Source organism: Haplochromis burtoni, unplaced genomic scaffold (assembly GCF_018398535.1).
Source record: "Haplochromis burtoni strain Fernald_Lab_line unplaced genomic scaffold, NCSU_Asbu1 Contig_513, whole genome shotgun sequence".
Lineage (NCBI taxonomy): Eukaryota > Metazoa > Chordata > Actinopteri > Cichliformes > Cichlidae > Haplochromis > Haplochromis burtoni.
This window is the reverse complement of record NW_024582874.1, coordinates 47,236-70,046: the sequence shown is the minus strand read 5'-3', so window position 1 is coordinate 70,046 and position 22,811 is coordinate 47,236. Positions and strand designations below refer to the sequence as shown.

Genomic DNA, 22,811 nt, shown 5'->3' with positions numbered 1-22,811 from the left:
GCATGTGGCTCTGTGTTTGTGTGTGCAGGTTTCTGCTTTCTGAGACGAGCTAAAGTGTTCTTTGTGTGCTGCTGTGATTTATGGAGATTCAGAGTTGCAGAGGATTCATTTCCTTGTCCTTCCTTTCCTGTCTCTGCCTCCTGTCGGAGGCTGTAATGAGGACTGAAGTAGCCTTCAGCTCGCAACAGGAACAGTACAGTGTTGAACCTAGCTATTAAGCTGCTTTGATCAATGCCTTCCCACCACACACACACACACCACACACACACACACCACACACACATTGAAACATTGTGAGTGCTTATTGCGTTCTGTTTGTGTTTTGTTTCATTAGTTGTGTCTGTGTGTGATATTTGCTTGGTATTCCCGATGCTAGATATCCATATATTTGTGTTGTTGTTTTGAAAGCTTGTAACCAGCATGCACTGCTGAAATGCAAGACAAGTAACAGCATTAAATGTCCAGCATCAGATTAAGCTTGCATGAATCCCTGTGCATGCATTGGCAGATAGGGCTGCGGGTGTGGCGTGCGTGCTTGAGTTATTGCACATACATGAATAAAGTCAGCTTTTTATTTCCAAAAACAGCCGATGGGAAGGTGAGAGCAGGTGATGAGTTTTTGTACTTTATTGTAATCAAAATCACAAGATGAAATCGTGTTATAACCCATGAAAAATGTTTCATGTCATTGGACTGAAGAGTCCGTGTGGCTGTTTGTTTGAGGTGTGCACAACTCCAGTACACTGTCAAACACCAGGGTTCCCAACAGGACACAAACAACATTAAGGACTGCCTTAAAGGGCTTAATGAGTGTGGAGAAAGTATTCCAATTTGTGTTGCACTTCTTGGATGAAATTGTTCAAGTTGTTACCTCCTGGATTTGGCAACATGGACGCCTCCGATTTACTCAGCAGTATGTAGTGGTGGTTGAGTCTGGAGCATGCATGAGGCCTTAGAAGCACAGCGAAGCATTAGCGAAGACTTGGAGCCGGCAGTGGTCGCTATGGCTCGTCGGATTATGGCAGTCAAGGAGCTTCACACATTGCCTGGTAAAATCCAGAGAGCTGAAGGAGTTTCATGAGGAGGAAGATGTACAGGAGCCTATAGCACCACCTCCTCAGCCAGAGGAACAGGGCTGGCATGCCCAACCTTTGTTCCCTGCGAGGAGCTTGGCTGTGAGGAAAGGAAAAAGTAAGCCCCAGAAACCGCTAAACGCAGCAGCCCAGTCCAGTGAGATTTTCTTCACGAGTGTCCCCTGAATGAGGTTGACTATCGTAACAGGTTGTCATGTCTTTTATTCAGGCCAGTGCCTCTATATGTGTTTTTGCTGTGGGTGATATGAATGTGGATGTATCAAACAGTAGCTCTAGTAAAGTGCTTTTGCCTGATAATAGCTACACTCATAGCAGTGAGGCATGGCACACAACATCACTGTACCTGCACAGCTGAGGCCATGACTCTGTAGAGTCTATAAGTATATCAGTTTTTACTGAGCATGTGCCGTCATCTCTAAATTTAGGCAATGTTGCCCTTCCAGCTTATTGCATGGAAAAGTAGACTGGCTGGGTAAGGTTGAGCTACATCCTGGTGCATGTAATGATGTCAGCTGTATAAACCCCAACATGGGGCTGAGTTTTGTTCTTTATATGAAAATATTGTGGAGTCCTTACTTGTGTAAGACTGAAATGTGCTGAACCAGGTTGGAATGAGAGCTTCATGCTGAGGCCAGAAGGTCTTTAAAGCTAGGGCGGAGTCAGGGAGGCATAAATATGTTCCTCTGTTTAAATATGAGAAAAGCACAAATGATAATTTAAGTATATGTTTTAAAAGGAATGACGACACTGTGAGATCTCAATCCCTGGCAAACAATGGTGAACAAGTTCGTCAATGATTTCTAGAAAGTAATCAAAAGAATGAGTGATGTTACAACATCCACCAGCTAATATTGATGGTGTTAGTGGTTCGGAGGAAATGACTCGAATGTGGCAGAAACATCTCTGCGATCTGTATGTCTGTGCCGGCGTCCCAGCTTTAAACAGGGTGAAACTGATAATAAGGAAGATGTTACAGTTTCTTCTGAAGAAATTTATGACGCAAATAGAACATTAAAGACAAAAGGCCACGTGGGATGGATCAGACATCTGCTGAACATTTGGAATTTGCTCAATTCTATCAGTTATGTTAGCACCCAACATAAAAGACAAAGCTGACCAAATAAGCAGCAGGGATAACTATCGGCCCATCTATTATGTTGTTCAAGGCCTTTGAAAGGACTATTTTACGTTTTGTCTTGACCTCTGAAAACCAGTTTGTTTTTAAATCTGTGCCTTTGTGTAAATGTTCTCTTGCTGTGGACCCTTGTATGTCTTTAACAAAGTGAACTAACTAACCAACGCTATGGATGTGTTGTTTCCAGTGTGCACACAAAGGCAAAGATTGAGTGCAGCTGGCTATGTCTTCCCTCTTTTTGTAATGAGATCCTTTGTGTGTTTCCAGGGGTGGATCTTTGTCACCAAGAGTGGTATTTAAGTCTTATAACAAAGATACGAAGGCATGTGGAGCACAATAAAGAACGAGGAGAAAGATGTTGTAGGATTACAGAGTAGAGCATGTGGAGTCGGATAAGAACCTGATTTTGGATGAAATCAAGAGCAGAGCAGGGACAGAAACAGGAAAAGAATAAGAAGGAAGAGGAGGTACCGGGGTACGGTGTACTGTGACCTCAGTGTATTTCTGTTAAAATTATTTTTATATCTTTTAAGAATTTAATGTATTGACTAGCTGTGCCACTAACTCACATAAACCCGGTTAGCCAAGTATAGCCAGCTTTCCAAGAGTCAAAAAGACATTCTGGGCTCGTATAACCTTCTGAAAGGGGTCACTTCAGTTTCTCGGCGATGTAAGAGGAGCCAAAGCTTAGGACCTAGTTTCAGATTCCTCTTTTCAATTTTGTTTCTCCACCACCTCCAAGCTTACCTAGAAAAAGTCGAAGCAGGCCAAAATAACTGGGAGGGACATTCAGGCCACATCACAACAACACCTTCCCTCCTCTCCCACCCATACTCTCTCAGACAGACTGAAAACACAGGTGCCTTCTGGGATAAAGAGCACAAACATACCACTGCTGTGGCTCTGTCTCCCAGCATAGACATGTACAGTACACAAATGACTCATCAAGCTATTTAAAGACAACACTAATCCTCAAAAGGCAGACGGGCAGGCGTAACTGTACTGTATCAGCAGTCTATTTTTACCACATAGTGCTTTTCACTGTTGTTTAGCTCTGTTTCATTAGAGCGCAGGCTGTTAGATGGTAACCCAGAAGGGACATTCGTAGAGTATGGCCCTACAGACCAGGGTGAGCTAATGTCTTTTGACAGTTTTGGGGGAAGTGTTAGGATTTGCCTCGTTGGCCCCACTGTAGGAGTCGACAGCAAACACTAAGACAAAAAAGCAAGTCACTTCCAGGTTGGTTCATCAACAGAGTCACAAAGAACAGATTTAAACCCCATGCAGAGATGGCTTCAGGCCACTAGTGTGGGCTGTGCTTCAGATTTAATACAATTTGATATTGGCTTTTTAAAAAGACTGCACATCTACTATTCTTGTTTCTGTGACTCAACTAGATTTTTACTATTTTTTTGACAAAGTCAGACATGAATGATACTTTCCAATTAAAATTCATTTTGCAATTTAAGTACAAAAACACACTGGTGAGGGAACAAATACAACATGCTGGTAACGAAGTCCTGGGCTCACTGTAATGCCACATTTTAGGGAACTTGCAAATGCACTTAGTGAAAGTAAACAGTTTAGCAAGAAAACCAGATTAATGTTGATTTGGTTAGAGTTCAGTCTGAGACCCAAATGCTGATCCATGAATAAAAATAGATTACATTTTAATGCAATAAAATAGGCATCATTTAACATTTCAGTCACAAATAATAGATGCATCCATACAGTCCATCCAACCTTTTTTGTATTTCATATGTAATGATTACCATATTTTCCGCATTATAAGGCACACTTAAAATCCTTTAATTTTCTCAACAATCAACAGTGCGTCTTATAATACTTATGTATGAATTCTGGTTGTGCTTACTGACCTCGAACCGATTTTATGTGTAAAAATCAGAAATCTGTCAACAATGTTTTAGTACGACTTTGGTAGCTATGAAGCCGCACCGCTTGATGGATGGTCGGAGCATTACGGCTGCCACAGTCAGGAGCCTCACAGAGTAATCTGGGTCCTAAACTCCGTCGTCTTCAGGTCCCAAAGTCAAACGATCACTGCAGCATCACTGAGAGTTAAAAACTGTCTAAATTCTTTCATCTCTAATAAAATGATCAGTGTTGCTGCTTTACCAGGTGTAACAATTAAGTTTAACTTCCAGGCATCCATGAAAACAGGATTTATTACATTTAACAGAGTTAGAAGTTAGCAGGAAGTTAGCTCGCTAGTTTCCACCTAAACATGATGTAGCATGTTCTGACTGAGATTTCTGAAGCATTCAAACGTACAGCTCTGCTGTCACTTCCAGCATAAATGAAGACAGGAAACTAAACAGCAGTGACGTTTGTAGGGTTACTGAAGTTGGGCTAGCTGGTATATAATGATGTGTTACGTGATCACTAGCAACACAGCTATGTTAGCATAATATAAACAGTGAAGCTGGAGGATGAACATTAACTTTTTTCACTCACTAATGTGAGGGTTCCCGATGGTGCAATCGCAGGATGCTGTAAACGGACCAAACTTCAGTCAGGAGAACAACTGAGATAATCCATCCACAATACGAGGTTAGTCATTAATATACTGCAACAACGTGGGAACAGAGCCGCTGCCAGAGAATTCAACATTAATGAATCAATGGTAGGAAAGTGGAGGAAGCAAGAAGAATGAGTTGAATAAAGTTTGACTTATCTGACTGTTTTGTTTCACTTAATGAACCTTATGGTCTGAAAAATTCGGTACAAGATTACTTGCTTCGCTGCACAGAGATTTATCCATCCCAGAATTCAATTCATTTTTTTTATACAGCGTCAAATCACAACAACAGTCGCCTCAACGTGCTTTATATTGTAAGGTAGATCCTACAATAATACATAATGAGAAAAACCCAACAATCATATGAGCAGCACTTTGGCAACAGTGGGAAGGAAAAACTCCCTTTTATGATTGTATAGTCATTTAATTTCATGGCCCACTGAACATTTTAAAATATTTCTTGTTCATGTTACCAAAAAGGTCAATGTTGTTAATTTAGCAAATCCTTTTTCATTGTTATTGTTTTCATCTGTGGTATCTTCCATAGTATGACATTGGATTTGGAATTTGGATGTATGAGTGTATGCGTCTGTCAAGAGACACGAGAGAAAAGTTGACAGGAACGTCTGACTTTCCAGTGACGCTAAAATTAAATCGGTTCAAATTCTTTAAAGTTACTGAGCAGATCTTGGCCTCTGTCCATGGTGCTGAACCTCCACATGGAGGGAGCCAGCTGTCAAGCCTGTGTTCCATTACCTTCAGCCTGTCAATGCTCCATTACTCACTGTTATAATTATCCCTTCAGATAAGAGGCACCTTTGTTTCAGAAGTTGTAATTATTTCAGAGGGTTGTGAAATGTAATCTGGAGTTTTTGCTTTGGCCTGACAGAATAACCTTGAACTATATAGAACATATAATTAATGTCTTTTGCTCACTTCCAAAAGTTTTCTGCTTTAAAAAAGTTGACCTGATTTCCAGGGTAATAGAGCCACTTCATGCTTAGGTGGCAGAAAAGTTTTCTTTAAAAAGGCAGGCCTGTATAGGACAGTGTGTTATATGTTGGTGTCCAGTTCATTCAGCTTTGCAGGTGAGGACAAATGAGTTTAATGTAGAACGTTGGGATGTTAGTCCACGAGTGTCTATAAACTCAGGTCCTCTCTTTCTAAAAGTCGCACTGAACCACATGAGAGTTCTGTGTGTGCTCAACAGCTGCTGAATGCAGATGAATGTAAAATAAATGTTTAAGCAAAAGCATCTGAAAGCCTAAGATTCTCCTGGCAGGCAGACAGAATTCAGAGAGACTACGAGAAAAGAAAATGACAGGAGACTGACAGATGTAAGACAGAGCATGGTCCAGAAAGACAGGACATGGACAGAGGCAAGGAAAAAGATCGACAGGGAAGCAAATAGGTAAAGAAATACACGAGGTTTTGTCAGGAATACATTTATGGATGCAGAAAAGGAGATGTCCTAGAAAGAAAGGCAAATAAACAGCATGTATATAAACAGGTAAATGGGCAGATATGTAGACTGAGCCCCTGTGTGGTGTCGCCCATTTCCAGCAAAAGGCAGACGATAAACTGACCCTAGTGTAACATCATATTTCATGAAATTCCATGGATTTGTAGCAAATAAGCAAATAATCCGTTTTGTCTTTTTTGGCTCCTTAAGCAAAAAGTCTACTTACCTTGTTAAAAAAAGTAGAAACTGTGGGGATAAATTTAAAGGTCTAAATGACAGGCAAATATTTCAGATCCAGAGAAATCCATTATTTGTAAGGATGGAGCGGCACCACTGCATACGGCACTTCTGGGAAAAAATGCTTCTTAGAAAGACCTTTTCCTGAATTTGTCCGTTCATCTAACATTTTAAACACAATAACGAGGGCTTTCATATTTGACATGCAATGAATCCAGCGAGTAGACAGGACAAGAAACAATAAGCCAGTCAGTGCTATGTATGGTACCAACACTTGTTAGCAGGAAAAAGGAGCAACCGTTTATATTGACAGGTGCTGTCACTATAGCTAAGACTGCTGTTTGTGTTTGGACTCCTTTGCTTCACAGCCCAGTGAGTCTGCTTGGACCGCTGCACGTTTCCCTTTTGATCCAGGTGGGATATGTTTCTCTCCGGGCCGTCCCTAACAGACGGAGCAAAGTCAAGTACAAAGAACCCTAAAAATCCTGTCAGATATCAGGCAAAGAGCATTCAGCACCAACACTGAAGCTGTTCTGGAGGCTAACCTTTAACCTTCAGTCAAGATCACCCTACTTATTAAAACAAGATCCTTTGATTGAAAAGATGCAACATTCCTGTAGCTTCTCCTGCCTTTATAAGATAACTCTTACACTGAGACGGGTGAGGAAGTGGCACTGTGCACGTCCTTCATCTTCATCCAGCAACAGGTAAAATAGTCCAGATCGTTTAATACAACTTGCAACTTTGTTTAAACTTCGTTAAATAGAAATGTGAAAAATAAATGGATACAAGCTTAAGTTGAAGACTCGTTAAGTCGTAACGAAGCATCATGCTAATTTGATACTTCAGTATTTCACTTCATCTTGATTTCCTCTCCTTGAAATGGTCACACAGACGTTTGCTAATCTTGAGTTACTTCTTAAAACTGGATTTTAAATGGAGGGCATGTAAGATGTCAATGAAAGTCATCGTTTTTTAAAGGTTTCATTGGCAGAAAGGTAGACATAGACAGACAGAGACACTGGCTCTGGGGGAGGGACAACAGGAAGCATAAGAACTGATCGGGCAGTTGCCATAAAGGTTGAGGATCAGGTATTGTTGTAGTCAAAGCACTCAACAAAAACCAACACTGACAAGAGACGTTTTGATGGTATGGTTTTTGTCAGTTACAAGGACAAAATGATGACATTGCCTGTTGAATTGTTCCGTAGCTTTATTGGACAAGGTCTCCTTTTTGCTGCCATTTTACCGAATTACCAACAAGAGCCTCAGGTCACCAGAGAACATTTTACAACGTTTGTCTGTGGAACAAACAAACAGAAAACACAACACAGTGCTTGATGTGAACTGTAAAAGCTCAGAAACAGTCAGAACCTTTTTCTGTATCCTAGCTATGCAGAAGAAGTAAACGGGGCAGCTTTTCTCCCACAATGGGATCAAAAATCAGTTTGGTTGAGAGCATCAAGATGCACACATTCTGCATGTGCAAAGTTCCTGGCATCACACTGAGATGTTGAAGTCTTTCAGCTCTGACAGTTACCTGTGACAGTCAAAGGTACGAGGATAATCTTCCTACAGCCTGAAAGAGCGTGATGCTAAAGTAGCTGTTGCCTTTTTCACTTGTGACTGCCTGATTAGTGTCTGACTCTGACACAAACTAATCCAGACTGGAGGGCTGAGGTTAAAGTCAGGCTGGTTTTGACTAATGACACCAAACAACAGAAACAGCAGGCTAGCAAATCGAGCAAATCCACATCCAGTCAGTTTTCTTTCTATTTAATTTGTATCATAGCTTCCAAATGTGCCAAACTTCTTATGATATCATGCTATCTAGGAATCCAGTGCCCTTTAAAGCAGATTACATGTATCTGTGAAAATCAAACCTTTGCTGTAGTCATAGTTTTTCCAAGTATGACAGCGTTTTAGATAAATTACACTTTGGTAGTTTGGTAAATAGCAGCTCGCTTTTTATTAAATTGACTGTTTTTTCCTGTGTGGATGACAGAAAAACATTGTTTTACTGGTGTTGTGACTCTGGGCACAGTTTCCACACATTTCCACAGAATGCTCGTTCCACTTGATTTAAAGGATGAATATCCCCGTGCTAAAAACTTTGATATGTGGTGTATATGAATAAAAGCTCGTAACATCCAGCAGATAATATCTTTAGGCACGTTTATCAAAGAGAGGATGTTTATTAATGACCAACAAACTCCAGCAGTGATGTAGTAAGGAGTTAATTCACTGTTGGACGTCCTCGTGATTCATTAAGAATTATCTGTAATTTCTGAAGTGTATAAAAAACCAAAAACAGCACTGATAGGATGTTGGTGGTAAAGATACTCAAACTTGGGTTTTGATCCAACCTCCAGCTTTCTAGAAATCCACATTCTGGCCGTACATTTGCTGCAGCCTCACATCATTTAAATGCCACGAATGCCGGAGATTCATCGGTTTTCAGCAGATTTTGAAAACTGGCTTCATGAGTAAATCGAGGATAACGTGACAGACGTGGCACTCCTTATTAATAATAACAAATTTGAATGTGACATTTTCCTGTCACTGTGTGTTCTGTGGATGTGTTCAGTCTCTCAGCGTCGTGGATCTGCATTGAGTTTGGTTAAAATCTGCACCGCTGTCCATCTAGGCTGAAGAGCTGCATCGCCTCTGAGTCCGTGTAGGCAGGAGGAGCAGAAAACTGCCGTTGGGTGTGCTGTAGATGTCTTAGGACGTCTTGTGTGTTTAAAGCATATATGAATATACATATCTGAGAAAGCCAGAGGGAGTTACTGGATGTGGCTGAAACAGCCGAGGGCGTCGGATTCAGATTCTGCATTATGAATGACAACTTTACAGGGAGTGCAGAATTATTAGGCAAATGAGTATTTTGTCCACATCATCCTCTTCATGCATGGTGTCTTACTCCAAGCTGTATAGGCTCGAAAGCCTACTACCAATTAAGCATATTAGGTGATGTGCATCTCTGTAATGAGAAGGGGTGTGGTCTAATGACATCAACACCCTATATCAGGTGTGCATAATTATTAGGCAACGTCCTTTCCTTTGGCAAAATGGGTCAAAAGAAGGACTTGACAGGCTCAGAAAAGTCAAAAATAGTGAGATATCTTGCAGAGGGATGCAGCAGTCTCAAAATTGCAAAGCTTCTGAAGCGTGATCATCGAACAATCAAGCGTTTCATTCAAAATAGTCAACAGGGTCGCAAGAAGCGTGTGGAAAAACCAAGGCGCAAAATAACTGCCCATGAACTGAGAAAAGTCAAGCGTGCAGCTGCCAAGATGCCACTTGCCACCAGTTTGGCCATATTTCAGAGCTGCAACATCACTGGAGTGCCCAAAAGCACAAGGTGTGCAATACTCAGAGACATGGCCAAGGTAAGAAAGGCTGAAAGACGACCACCACTGAACAAGACACACAAGCTGAAACGTCAAGACTGGGCCAAGAAATATCTCAAGACTGGTTTTTCTAAGGTTTTATGGACTGATGAAATGAGAGTGAGTCTTGATGGGCCAGATGGATGGGCCCGTGGCTGGATTGGTAAAGGGCAGAGAGCTCCAGTCCCACTCAGACGCCAGCAAGGTGGAGGTGGAGTACTGGTTTGGGCTGGTATCATCAAAGATGAGCTTGTGGGGCCTTTTCGGGTTGAGGATGGAGTCAAGCTCAACTCCCAGTCCTACTGCCAGTTTCTGGAAGACACCTTCAAGCAGTGGTACAGGAAGAAGTCTGCATCCTTCAAGAAAAACATGATTTTCATGCAGGACAATGCTCCATCACACGCGTCCAAGTACTCCACAGCGTGGCTGGCAAGAAAGGGTATAAAAGAAGAAAAACTAATGACATGGCCTCCTTGTTCACCTGATCTGAACCCCATTGAGAACCTGTGGTCCATCATCAAATGTGAGATTTACAAGGAGGGAAACAGTACACCTCTCTGAACAGTGTCTGGGAGGCTGTGGTTGCTGCTGCACGCAATGTTGATGGTGAACAGATCAAAACACTGACAGAATCCATGGATGGCAGGCTTTTGAGTGTCCTTGCAAAGAAAGGTGGCTATATTGGTCGCTGATTTGTTTTTGTTTTGTTTTTGAATGTCAGAAATGTATATTTGTGAATGTGGAGATGTTATATTGGTTTCACTGGTAAAAATAAATAATTGAAATGGGTATATATTTGTTTTTTGTTAAGTTGCCTAATAATTATGCACAGTAATAGTCACCTGCACACACAGATATCCCCCTAAAATAGCTAAAACTAAAAACAAACTAAAAACTACTTCCAAAAACATTCAGCTTTGATATTAATGAGTTTTTTGGGTTCATTGAGAACATGGTTGTTGTTCAATAATAAAATTATTCCTCAAAAATACAACTTGCCTAATAATTCTGCACTCCCTGTAGATCAGACACTTAGAGCTGCTTCATGAGTTGCAGGGCCGCTGGTTATGTTGGTACTTAATAAATAGGAATGAAACGCGCTGTCTCTTATGTGCTGTTTAGGGACATTTTCAAAATTGACCTTTTTTAGATCATTAAGTATTGAGACAAGCTTTGAACAGTTACCTGAAGCTTACAGCCTGGTGTAACACGATGGGCTAATTTTAATACAGAAACCCTTTGACAGCTTTCATTAATCAAAGCGTTGCTGTTATATCAGCATCTTTACCACCAATAGTTTAGTATCATTTTTATTATTGGGAGTAGTGAAACATGGAGTAATGATTAGGACTGAGCTTGTACACTACTGGTATTGTCTTTCATTTGAGACAGAATAGATTTTTCATGGACGTCTATGTCACAGTCCTTCAAAAACAAAAACACCTCATTTAGGCATTGAACAAACTTCATACAGCACTGTCCTGTAGCTCATACTAATCCAGCTGTGCACAAGTATTATTACTTATTATGGACAGTTCAGGAGATGATGTGTACTTACAGTGATCAGTCAGCGCATTAAAACCAACATAGTGTGGCGGGGCGTGGTCTGCAGGGCGTGGTCTGCAGGGCGTGGTCTGCGGTGCCGCTGCAGGGGAGGCGGACGCACCTGAGCGGCATCCGTAATCACGCCTCGCCAGCGTAAAGAATGAGCCAGCTCCCGAATTGTTGTTGTCGTTGGAGTGTGTGGCTGTGAGCTGCAAAGCTGCAGCTGACTGTGTAAAATCAACAGGGTAATAATAAAAGAAGTATGCAGCAAAGCATGTACGTGTGGGCGGGTCTGCCGGGGATCATTTACACCCTGTTTCCACCAAAATAGCTTTGATCTTTTCTGGCTTTGGCATAGGACGAGTGAGCGTCCCACACCAGAGATCCTTGATTAGAGTGGCATCTGTGGCATTTTCAGGTAGGCTAGCAGCTCCACCTTTCAGATTTTCAGTGCAGCTCTTGTATAATTTGGCACATCTCAGCCTTTTCTTTCTGTTCCCTGTCTTTAAGAATGGCTTCCTGACAGCCACTCCAGACCATTTCTGACTTCAGTGAACAGTAGATGGATGCATCCATGGATTTTGTTGATACTGTTAATCTGCTGTAGTTTTTTTAGGCCTGCACACATCCTGATATGTTATCTTTTTGGCTAATAGATCTCGTTTGTACTACTTTAGAGTCAGCTGATTAAATTGGAACAAACTGGAACCAATTGCTCTGAAACTGATCAGGTAAAAGCACTGAACTGAAATGAGTGAAAATTCATCAAATGTCCAAATAAACACTTTGAAAGAGCTTTAAAAAGTCTGGAGGACTATTACACTTTAAAAATTACAAAAGGTTTGGCTCCTTTGGATGTGAGATTTAAAGGAATGAGGGGTGGCTCGATTCAGATTTTACCCAGTGTCACAAATAAGTCTTCACACTGTCGGTCACAGTTCTGAGAAGAAGAAGAAACGACTATAATCCCCTTAAACAGCGAAACAAAGGACATATTCCCATGTTTTCAGAGCAGTGGGATTTTGCCTGATGCCTGTGATTAATACCAAGACACTGACTGATCTGTTTAACCTGCAGCAACAGGCACAGAAGATTAGTGGAGTGGAGTTCCTTCCCCGTGGTTTCTAGAATATTAATAACGTCCCCCTCCTCGTGCAGACGCACTGTCTTTCACTGCCGTCATCCTCCCTCCATCAGCCCCTGGCTCACCACCATCACTACCAAACACTCCCCCAAACCATTTCTGCCCCAACCCCCCGCTTGGCTGGAGCCAGCAGGCTGATGAAGAAGCCAGTTGCTATAGAAACAAGAGTCAGTTGCTTTGGTGACTAATGTGAAGAAGGGCTACCGAGGAAACAATAGATGTTTAGTGAGAGTCTGGCTGTTGTGATGGGCTGGGAAGGAAATGCGATTGAGCTATAAATAAACTGGACTAAAGACTGTCTCCTTGCATCATCACCGTCTTCACCGACGCCCTGCTGACATTATTCTCCTCTTCCTCATTATCTGTCATCATCATTCCATCTTTGTATTGCAGTCTGTCAGAGGGGAATTAGCTTACAGAAAATTCCTGGCATATTCAGGTGACTTGAATCCTGCTAATTTCACACAACAGCTCATGACTAACTTGCATAAAAAGCCATATGTAAAAAAAACAAGGCTTTTTGCTTGGAAGTAAACTATATTGTCAAAAGTGTTAGCTCATCTGATTCAAATGCAAATTAACTTGAGTGACAGTCCATTCCCATCCAGAGGCGATGTCGGCGACTTTTCAGTTCAATGTTATTTACAAAGCGCCAAATCACAGCAAGTCGCCTCAAGGTGCTTTATATTGTAAGGTAGACCCTACAATAATTCATACAGAGGCAACCCCAACAATCACATGACCCCCTATGAGCAAGACCTTTGGCGACAGTCGGAAGGGAAAACCGGTCTCAGGGAGGGGCGGGGCCATCTGCTGCGACCGGTTGGGGAGCACTGTGCACCTCAGCATCTGCTGACCCCAGTCTGGGATTTTTATCTGGCCTACTGCTTCGTGGCAGAGTGGCTGTTGTTCCCAGTCACTTCCACTCTGTTATAATGCAACTAACACTTGACTGTGGAATATTTCCTAGTGAGGAAATTTCATGACTGGACTTGTTGCACACCTGGTATCCTATAAAGGTACCAGGCTTGAATTCACTGAGAGCTGCCCATTCATTCACAAATGTTGGTAGAAGCAGTCTGCATATGTAGGTGCTTGGTTTTATACCTGTGGCCATGGGCGTGATTGGAACAGGCAATACAGTGTATCTATCATCCACCATGCTACCTGTGTCTTTTTTGTAATCACTCCTTAAAGAGTAACTCCATGGTTCAGCCAATGACACTAAAGGGGAGACGTTGCATTAAAATGACAAGAAGAGCTTCCAGCTGAAGTGTCGGCATTAGGAGGGAAAACGTGCTGATGCATAATATGCGAGTCTTATACCAAAAGAAGATATTGCATGGTTGCTTTAGCTGACTGAAGACATCATATGTGACTGGACAGGTGTTAGGGCGACCGTGGCTCAGGGGGTTGGGAATCGCATCTGTAACCGGAAGGTCGCCGGTTCGATCCCTGGGCTCTCTGTCCTGGTCGTTGTGTCCCTGGGCAAGACACTTTACCCTACTTGCCTACTGGTGTTGGCCAGAGGGGCCGATGGCGCGATATGGCAGCCTGGCTTCTGTCAGTCTGCCCCAGGGCAGCTGTGGCTACAACTGTAGCTGCCTCCACCAGTGTGTGAATGTGAGAGGGAATGAATAGTGGTATTGTAAAGCGCTTTGGGTGCCTTGAAAAGCGCTATATAAATCCAATCCATTATTATTATTATTATTATTATTATTATTATTATTAAACGTGGAAAAACAGATATATTCAGTGATACTTTGTACCACCTTTCTCTCTGTGGGGTTTCTGTTGCTTCGAAACCTATTTCTACAGAAAAGTTTCATCACTTTTTATCCAGCTTTTAATTTCCTGGTACATCCACAGCGGACCAGCCTCTGTTAATGTCTGTAATCATCAGATACTGCTACAACACGGAGAACTTCCAACGTTTGATGTCTAAACACCTGCTGGAGTAGCTATATGATTTTAGGTTGCCACTGGTTACCAGGCTTCTAGTCCTCTATATGGCCTGAGGGGACAAACGTAAGAGTTGTGCAAGGAGGCAGAACACAAGTGCCGAATGACAGAATCAATATCCTGAATCATACCTCCTGCATGTAGGGCTGTTCGATATAACGATATATATCAGCTGGCGATATAAAAACTTCTATCGTTTCATTTTACGCTGTCGTTTGTTTCGTGGTGTCGCAAAATAAACTGTTTACGGGAATATTTGTTCATGGTTCTGATGTCACTGTAGTGGCTACATTAATTTATTAAAGTTCTCTTTCTCTTATATTTAATATAACCACACTACGGACGGACAAGCGCTTGTTTTTATGCGTTGTCGTTAGCAACAACGACGGTAAAACCACTGCCTGTCCGCTTGTTCCACATAAACCTTTCACAATAAAGCTCAAGATCCTGTTGAGACTTTTCAAAATAAACTGAATCACGTGAAAGATGCAGAGTGTTTACGGATGAGAAGTAAAAACGAGCCGCCAGGTGCTAAAAAATAAACCTTAGAAAACGTTAGAACAGGCTTTTCCCCGCAGCACGCCGTGTAATAAATACTCACAAAGAAAACAGCGTCCGTTACAACTTATGTCTAAAAATGTATCGTTTCATGCATCGGCTAAAACACTCGACTCCGGGTAAAGGACGCCCAGCTGGAAACACTTCACGCAAGTCGAAATTCACAGAATTTACAGAAAATGTTTGTGATTTATATGGTTATCAGGACGATAGATGTCTTATATCGGGATATGAGATTTTGGTCGTATCGCACAGTCCTACCTGCATGTATAACTTACTGCTGCGTCTTCAGGTGCAAAGCTTTGTTACGAAACTGAATTGATCCTGTTTTCTGTTGGTCGTTTTTATTTTTGCATGTTTTCCTAACCTGAGTGAGTGACGGGGAAAACAATGAAACAACGCCCACATGCCGTCTGGCTTGCTGCTGGTAAATTTATTAAACTAGAATGTTTGGATCATCCAACTTTTCTTATGTTTTCAACTAAAAATGTGAGAAGTTTGACCTTTCAACCTGCTTAAGGCCTCATCAGCTAAGCTTCTCGCTAGCACCGCTCTGAGGCTGTTGTCCAGTGTTGACAGATTTGTGGCGCCGATCCAATACTGGTACCATAGTCACAGCAAGAGGACTGTAAGGGACATTGGGATGTTTGCACGTATATGCAGAAAATCTTGAATTGGTGTTTTATTGATCAATCAAAGCTGTTTTCTGTCACTTTCAGTCTGCATCACTAAAGCCATTCAAACATGCCACTGAGCTGTTTTCCTGGCCACAGCTTTTGTCCTGTCTGTATGCCATCCTAGTGGCCTGCACGGGTTATTAGGCACAGCCTCTCTGTCACCCAGTGGGATTATATAACACTGTATAGTGAGTGTGTCTGCGTATCTTTGTCAGCCAACCAGTCAGACAGGGTGAGGTCATCAGTTTGTTGGTGTGTGTGTGTCGTTGTCCCCATGGGACTCTGGCATCAGTTTTGTACTTCAAGAGGCAAGCAGGCAGGGAGAGAAGAATTGTGCCCAAAGCAAACATGACACATGTGATGCACAGAGGCAGTGACGGTCCGTCAGCCTCGAGCAAGTCTGCCTACCTGCCAAGCACATCTACCTGCCTGTCTGTCTTATTTTCCAGGTGCGATGTGGAAAAGGCGACCGAGGCGCCGACTGTGGTGACGTTTTGCGATGCAGAAACAGAGGCAGGCTGTGTCTGACGTCCCCGTAACGTGACGGAGGTCGTTGGCATTCTGGTGGAGACGTGCTTTCTCGGTTTGGCGGCAGGCTGCTTTTTAATGGAGGAGCCATTTTAGTTAATTGACGGGTAGACCGAAGGAAGGAGGCAAACTCGGATCGCTTGTGATCCCATTAACCACATAATGCGTCAGACATACGCTAGACAAACAGGGCAGGAGAGGGGCTGCAGTTGGAAGGCATTCTGGTATCTCTTTATTATTGACCGATCCCCTGAAGTGACCAGAAGTCACAATGAATTGAGTTCTCGCCCTGGGTAGACTCATGCATGATGTAACCTCCTAAGCAATGAAAGGATACGTCAGTCATTGCAGTATTCAAGCATATTTATGCATTTGGCGATGAAACGAATAAAAATCATGCGTCATAAACGATGTATTTGAACTAAAACTGCTAACTAACGAGGAAGGTGTAGCTCAACGCTGCCCACACTCCTCTGAACTCTGGTTTTTCCTCTGTGCTTCCTCTGCTTTTGTGCTGGTAAGGTTTAGCTTTTCATTGAAGGAGGAAGGTCTGCATACCTCTCTGGTCCACATGCCAGCTTGGCACGAATCCTTTTTCCAGTGAGTGGAAACAAAGCTCTCATTCATTTACTGTTTTATGAAGCGGCGCTTCCTCTGGCTATGGAACTATTTGCAGTTGTGCTTTTGTTTAGTAAACCATTGCAGCTCCATCATTTCACTTAATCCTCTCTATTGTTGTGAGACCCACTTGAAGTGGAACATTCAGAGATGATGCTGAGTAGCTGATCGTTAAAGTCACGTTGTTTTAGATGCACTGCCCTCCCAGAAACACCGGGAAGACTGCATTGTTGTACCATCCATTAAGCTAACAGGCAGCTGGTCACAAACTGAGGCAGAGCTGCTTCTTCTTGGCTGGTCGATGGTAAATGCATTGGTTCTTAAATAGCTCTTTTCTGCTCTATCTGAGCGCTGTGCTCAGTATCCATTCCACATTTCCTTTTCCTCTGTGTTGTTTTCCTTCACTTTTCCAATTCTGATTCCCTTTTCCTGCTCTTGTCTGTCTGCATACTCCTCATCTTCAGCCCTGCCACCTCGCTCTGTCCCCGTGTGCCTGTCTGCTTGTTATAAATCATGGTTTCCTGCTGACACTCAGCCCTCAGTCCAAACCGGCAGCCGCGGGAATGAGTGTAACCGCCGGCTGTTTTGACTGGCACTGGACACACACATATCAAACTAAAACCATCACACTCTCCCTCCAGTCCACCGTTACTTTTGCACCACATTGCGACCTTTACCTCAGATTATCTGTTTACGCACGATAAACTTCATTGTTTTGTCAGGCGATACTAAATAAAGGCGTGTTACCAAAACAGGCCTAGAGACAAAAACGCTGAAGGGAGCATCGTCTTTGTCACCTGCCGTCTTGTTTTGATCCATGAAGCTGTGGGACATGTTTCAGAGGGATCTATTTATCCAGCACAGGCCGGATTCTTCTGTAGCTGACGACAGATTTGTGCTATTTTGGATGTTCTTGACATTTTGCTGTGAAGTTGTCACTGTACTGTAAAATAAAACGATAAATGTGATGAATCCTGTCCATTTGTTCAGCCCCAACAGCTCCAGTAACACTGTGCCACGTTTAGTGGAAATTGCAGTTTTTGTGCGATGATGATGATGATGAAGCGAAATGGAGCTGAAAGTGTTTGCGTGCAAGAAGCCAACACTTACAGGCTCGACTGTTTGTGCGCGTTAGCCTGAAAGTGTGTAACTGTACTTGCATAGCATGTCTGTCTTTAATGACTCCTACATCTGCTGTGACACAAAGCTTACACGGAAGAATGCACTTTTTCTGTAAGTGTGTGTAAAAGCATCTTTTTAGAGGGTTGAAAATCTACATGCTTAATGACATGTGACGCGCACGCACATGTGTGTGTGTGTGTGTGTGTGTGTGTGTGTGTGTGTGTGTGTGTGTGTGTGTGTGTGTGTGAGGGATAGAAGTGTGGGAGCAGATACACTGTGACAGACGTGAAGGCCTCTTTACCACAGGCTCGCCTCTCCATCCTGACTCATTTCCCATCTCCTCTTCTTTCACACTGAGCTCAGAGTTGCGATATGCTTGCGCTTATTTCACGCACACACATGCTTGGATAGCTTCCCGCACACATTCTCACACGTTTTTGTTCCTTTAGCTCTCAGAGCTTCTGTTGTCACCATCTTACAACTTTCTAATTTTATCCCCCTGCAACTCTTCAAGAACCGTGTGCTTGTTTGTTACCAGGAGGGTTTCACAGCTCAGCCGCTGGGACTGAAAATAGACCCCAAACTTTACATGGATGCTGTCTGCTGAGAGACGTGAGGGGATTTGAACAGGTCATACAGATGGACACTCATTAATAGCAGTACTCTAGAGAAGTGTGTGTGTGTTCCTGTCTAGCTATCTTTGTGAGGACCGAAACCTGCCTTCTACTATACTTGTGAGAACCAGCAGTCACATGTGAGGACACAACACGGTCCTCACTAGTTTGATGGCTCAAAATGTGGTTTTAGTGTCAGGGTTACAATTAGGTTAGGGTTAGTGTTAGGCATTCATTTTTAAGGGCTATGGTAAGGGGCTAGGGAAACCATTATGTCATTGAGGGTCCTCACTAAGAAGAACGGGGTTGTGTGTGTGTGTGTGTGTGTGTGTGTGTGTGTGTGTGTGTGTGTGTGTGTGTGTGTGTGTGTGTGTGTGTGTGTGTACACGTTGTACTTTTTGCCAAGAGACAGAATAACAGAGAGGGGTCTAGAGGGGGAAAAGAGTGAAAAAGAAAAGTAGATGGGAGGGGGCTTACTCACTCCACCACAGTGGGCGGGTTCCGGGAGCTGGCTATAGCCAATTGACTTCCACAACTGGGTCACATGACAGCTCCAATAATGAGTGAGAGAACCAGAGAGAGAGAGGGAGCAGGGGAGAGAGCGGCACATCCAGTTCAGCCTCAGTGTGTGCTTGACTTCAGTGTGGAGACACACAGACACACACCTGGAGTTGCAGAGCGCAAAACGGCAACAGCACAAGACAACAAAGGAAAGAGAGCGAGACAGGCGGAGTGGTAGAGATTACCTCTTAGACACCTGAGACAGCTGCAGGCTTGGAAACAAAGAAAGGGGAGAGAATAGAGAGACAGCATGTCTTCTCTCTCTGATCAGCAGCCTGGCTCTCCTTTCTCAGAGTACAGTGAGCTGTGCAAGGTGCCGTCCCTGTCGCCCAGCGTGCCAGCTCAGAGCTGGGATTGGCAGCACCCCACAGCCAAGGACACGGGTACCCCGAGGGGCTTGGTGGTAGGTGACAGACCTATGGCTTCAGACGGACTCACAGATGAAGACAAGCTTTGCTTCTTTGAGCGTCCAGACAGAGGTGGCATGGACGCAGAGCTGAAGGTGCCGGTCAGAGTTGGGGGCATGTCGGGAAGCACTTCGATGGGCAATGCTTCCCTGGGCAGTGCAGGGGACAGCCCGGACAGCCCTCTTTCCTCCTCGCCATCCCCCTCCCCAGCCTCCCCAGGAAGAATGCCCTCTGCCATGGGATCTGGTGGCAGGGTCCCTCTACCACCAGTTCCTGGATCTCCAGCCAGGTGTATGGAGCTGCCATCGCCTACTAGTGCAGTGCCTCCCCACTCAGTAGGAGCCTCATTGACAGAGGCTTCTCCAGTAGATGGAGACTCTCCGTCCGATCACTGGAACAGCTCATGTTTTGCCGAATCAAGCACAAAAGTTGCCATGCCCCAGGTGGCCCCCAACTACTGCGTCATAGGAGTAGTCAGAGACAACCACTTGGAGAGGGCGGATGAGAATGTGGCTGGAGCCGGTGTAGCCTCGGGAGCTCAACAGTTGTCAAAGGGCTCCTCAGTGGACAACAGTGAGGAGGAGATGGAAGAAGAGGAGGAGTTGGCGCCCTGTTTTATTGGGCGAGCTGAGCAGCAGAGGAAGGCCATGAGGCGAGCAATGTCTGAATGTTCCCACCTGTCGGTACCCACCAGTCTACAGCTCCCTGATAAATACCCCTGTGGCGACGAGGCAGGGCTGGACCAGGTGGCGTCACCTTTAAGCTGTCTTCGTCGCTCACCGCACTCCATGAAACGCTCGCTAACTGTTGCCGAAGATCAGCCCCCTCCCCCCACGCTCTCAGCAGCTGGTGCCACACATATCGACCTACGGCAATCCCCACCCGAACCCCGCCTCTGCCTCTCCCCATTTCCTCCTTTGAGGGATGGCAGCGCTGGCTTCCCACTCTCTCCATTAGAAGCCCCAGTGGAGGGTTTTGGGATGGAGAAAGAGGCAGGGGGCATTGTGCTTCCAGTGCCTCTCAGTCCCAAGGGGTTCAGCAGCTTGAACGCTGGATCTGCTGAAGCTCTAAGCTCACACAGTGATGAGAAAGCTGCTAATTCTAACAAGACTGTAGAGTTTGATGGGAGTAAAGAGGATGCTGAACTGAACACTGGTGCAGATTTAACCTTTAGAGTTGGAAACATATCAACAAAGGCACAGGACATTGATGACGATGATGACCTTGACACTGGTGTCTATAGCAGCCTCTGCCTGAACTCCAGCACTAACCCCTTCATGACAGTGGATGGTAGGTGGACACCAGTCTTTTCTTTTAATACCAGTTTTAAAAGACCAGTGGCAGATCTGTCAAATGAGGAAACTTAGTTCTGTTAAACTGGTGCTATGTTAATACAGTGTCATGGATGTAAACGTCTAATATATAGCTATATAGGTTTGTTGGCTATCTGTTCATTGTTGTCATTTTCAAAGAGGTAAAGTATGCATGGCTGGAGAATGCAGCAGCTGAAATGGAGAGTAGAAAACAAGCAAGAAAATTAGCAGGTTGACATCTTGATTAAGTTGTCTTCTGTCAGACTGCCGTGGGTCAGACAGCATGGCTTCCTTGAATGTTACTGTAGTAGAAGGATCTGAGCTCGTGAATGGCTCCGGGGGAAGTTGCCGAGCCAGACGAATAGGGAGAGTGCCAGACGGGAAAGAGATGGGGAGCAACAAAAGAGAACGAAAAGCTGAGAAAAGTCGACAGCAGTGGGAGCAGCTACCCCTCGCACCCCACATGGGCTCATTAAAATTCCACGATGGTAGCATCTGTCTGGTTGTGTTGGTCAAGCACACAGTGCGTATTTTAGCTACAATTGTTGTGCGTGGAGTGAGTGAAGAAAACAAATGAGTGTGTCAGTGCTTGAAACAACAGGTATGGAGCTTTGAATTTCCCCCGTCTGGCTACCTGTACGTGTAAGTGGATGTGCTCGTGCTAATGCAGCACAACAAGCTTGCAGGGAGAGGTTGTGTAGCAGCGTTCCCTCCATTCGGGGTCGGGATATAGCACAGCTTGTTAAAACTGATGGTTGTTCTGTCTTTGTCCAGACTCATTTCCTCTCGTTCTCTGTGCTTCCATCACGCTCTCCATCTCGTTCTAGCGCTTTCTCCTCTGTTCCTGTTACTTTGAATGCTCATTAGATTCCCAGTGAGGGCCGGCACAGCCAAGATGGCTGAAAGCGGGTCACTGTCATATCCAAAGATGACCGTCACCAAAACGGGGTCACAAACTTTGAAACTTGGACCATCAGGGTGGGGCGTTTAACAAGTCTCTCCTTTGCTTTGTCTGCTTTTTCTCTCTGTGGCTTCTTCTTCTGCTCTCTGCTGCTGCTGGCCCAGAGAGTGGCAGAGGCTTCCAGCCAGGCCAATGTAGGCCAGTAATGTTTATTTCTCTGCACCCCCTGAAGTCCAGAGTCATTTAGCTACAGGTTGTGTGTTGTATGCATCTGTTTGTTTTGGTTTACCAAGGTCATGGAGATATCTAAACTTAGAAAAATCATTTTACTTTCAAAGATTCTTTTTGTTTTTTGTGATACTGTATTTCAGGGAAGTGCATGAATCTCTATTGTATTAACCGCAAATCTGCATTGAGCTGCAGCTTGGTCATAGCTCCATCTCTCTGGAGGGGTCATCGGGGTGACGATGAGCAGATTTCATACGGAAAAAGATGAAAGGGGGTTGGGAAAGGGAACAGGCAACAAGGCAAAATGCATGGTGACAGTGATACAAACGAGTGAGTACAGCCCTGACGAAGAACAGGAAGTGAAGGATTTAGACAGTAAGGTCTGGGATGCGAGGATGGGGAAGATGTATAGAATATGAAGATGGGAAGGAATTTAAAAAGAAGAAAGATTCATTTTTTGATCCACTTGTGGCAGAAATATGGCCCCAAGCATCGAGCAAATGGTTCCATGGAGTCTCCAGTGCAACTCGACCCGATCATGTTAAAAGCATGGCGCTAAAAGCATTTACAGGAAAAGCACGTCTTTGATAACACAGACTCACACCCCTCCCCCAGAGATCAGATAGTGCAGCTTTTATTATGTCATTTTTATTAGTAGTTGTTATTGTTGCTGCTTTTGGACAACCTCAGAAGCTTAGTGTCCAAAGAAACTGAGCTCAGTCTTACAGCATCTCAGTTCGGAAAATCAATCATGCAGTTCAAAATACATAACTA

General features: G+C 43.9%; 1 protein-coding gene across 12 annotated transcripts in view; it reads left to right on the top strand.

The window, feature by feature from the left end:
• The window catches only part of LOC102294047 (microtubule-associated protein 4), a 163,263-nt gene that overhangs the window by 112,461 nt on the left and 27,991 nt on the right, over nt 1-22,811 (top strand). Inside the window, exon 1 of one of the 12 annotated variants that reach the window (XM_042214073.1) lies at nt 15,241-20,885. The exons of the other annotated variants lie outside the window; for them this stretch is intronic. Within the exon in view, the coding sequence (XP_042070007.1) occupies nt 19,439-20,885 (1,447 nt within the window). The 5' untranslated portion in view covers nt 15,241-19,438. Of the gene's footprint in view, nt 1-15,240; nt 20,886-22,811 lie in introns of those variants that run through there. 12 annotated transcript variants of the gene reach the window in all.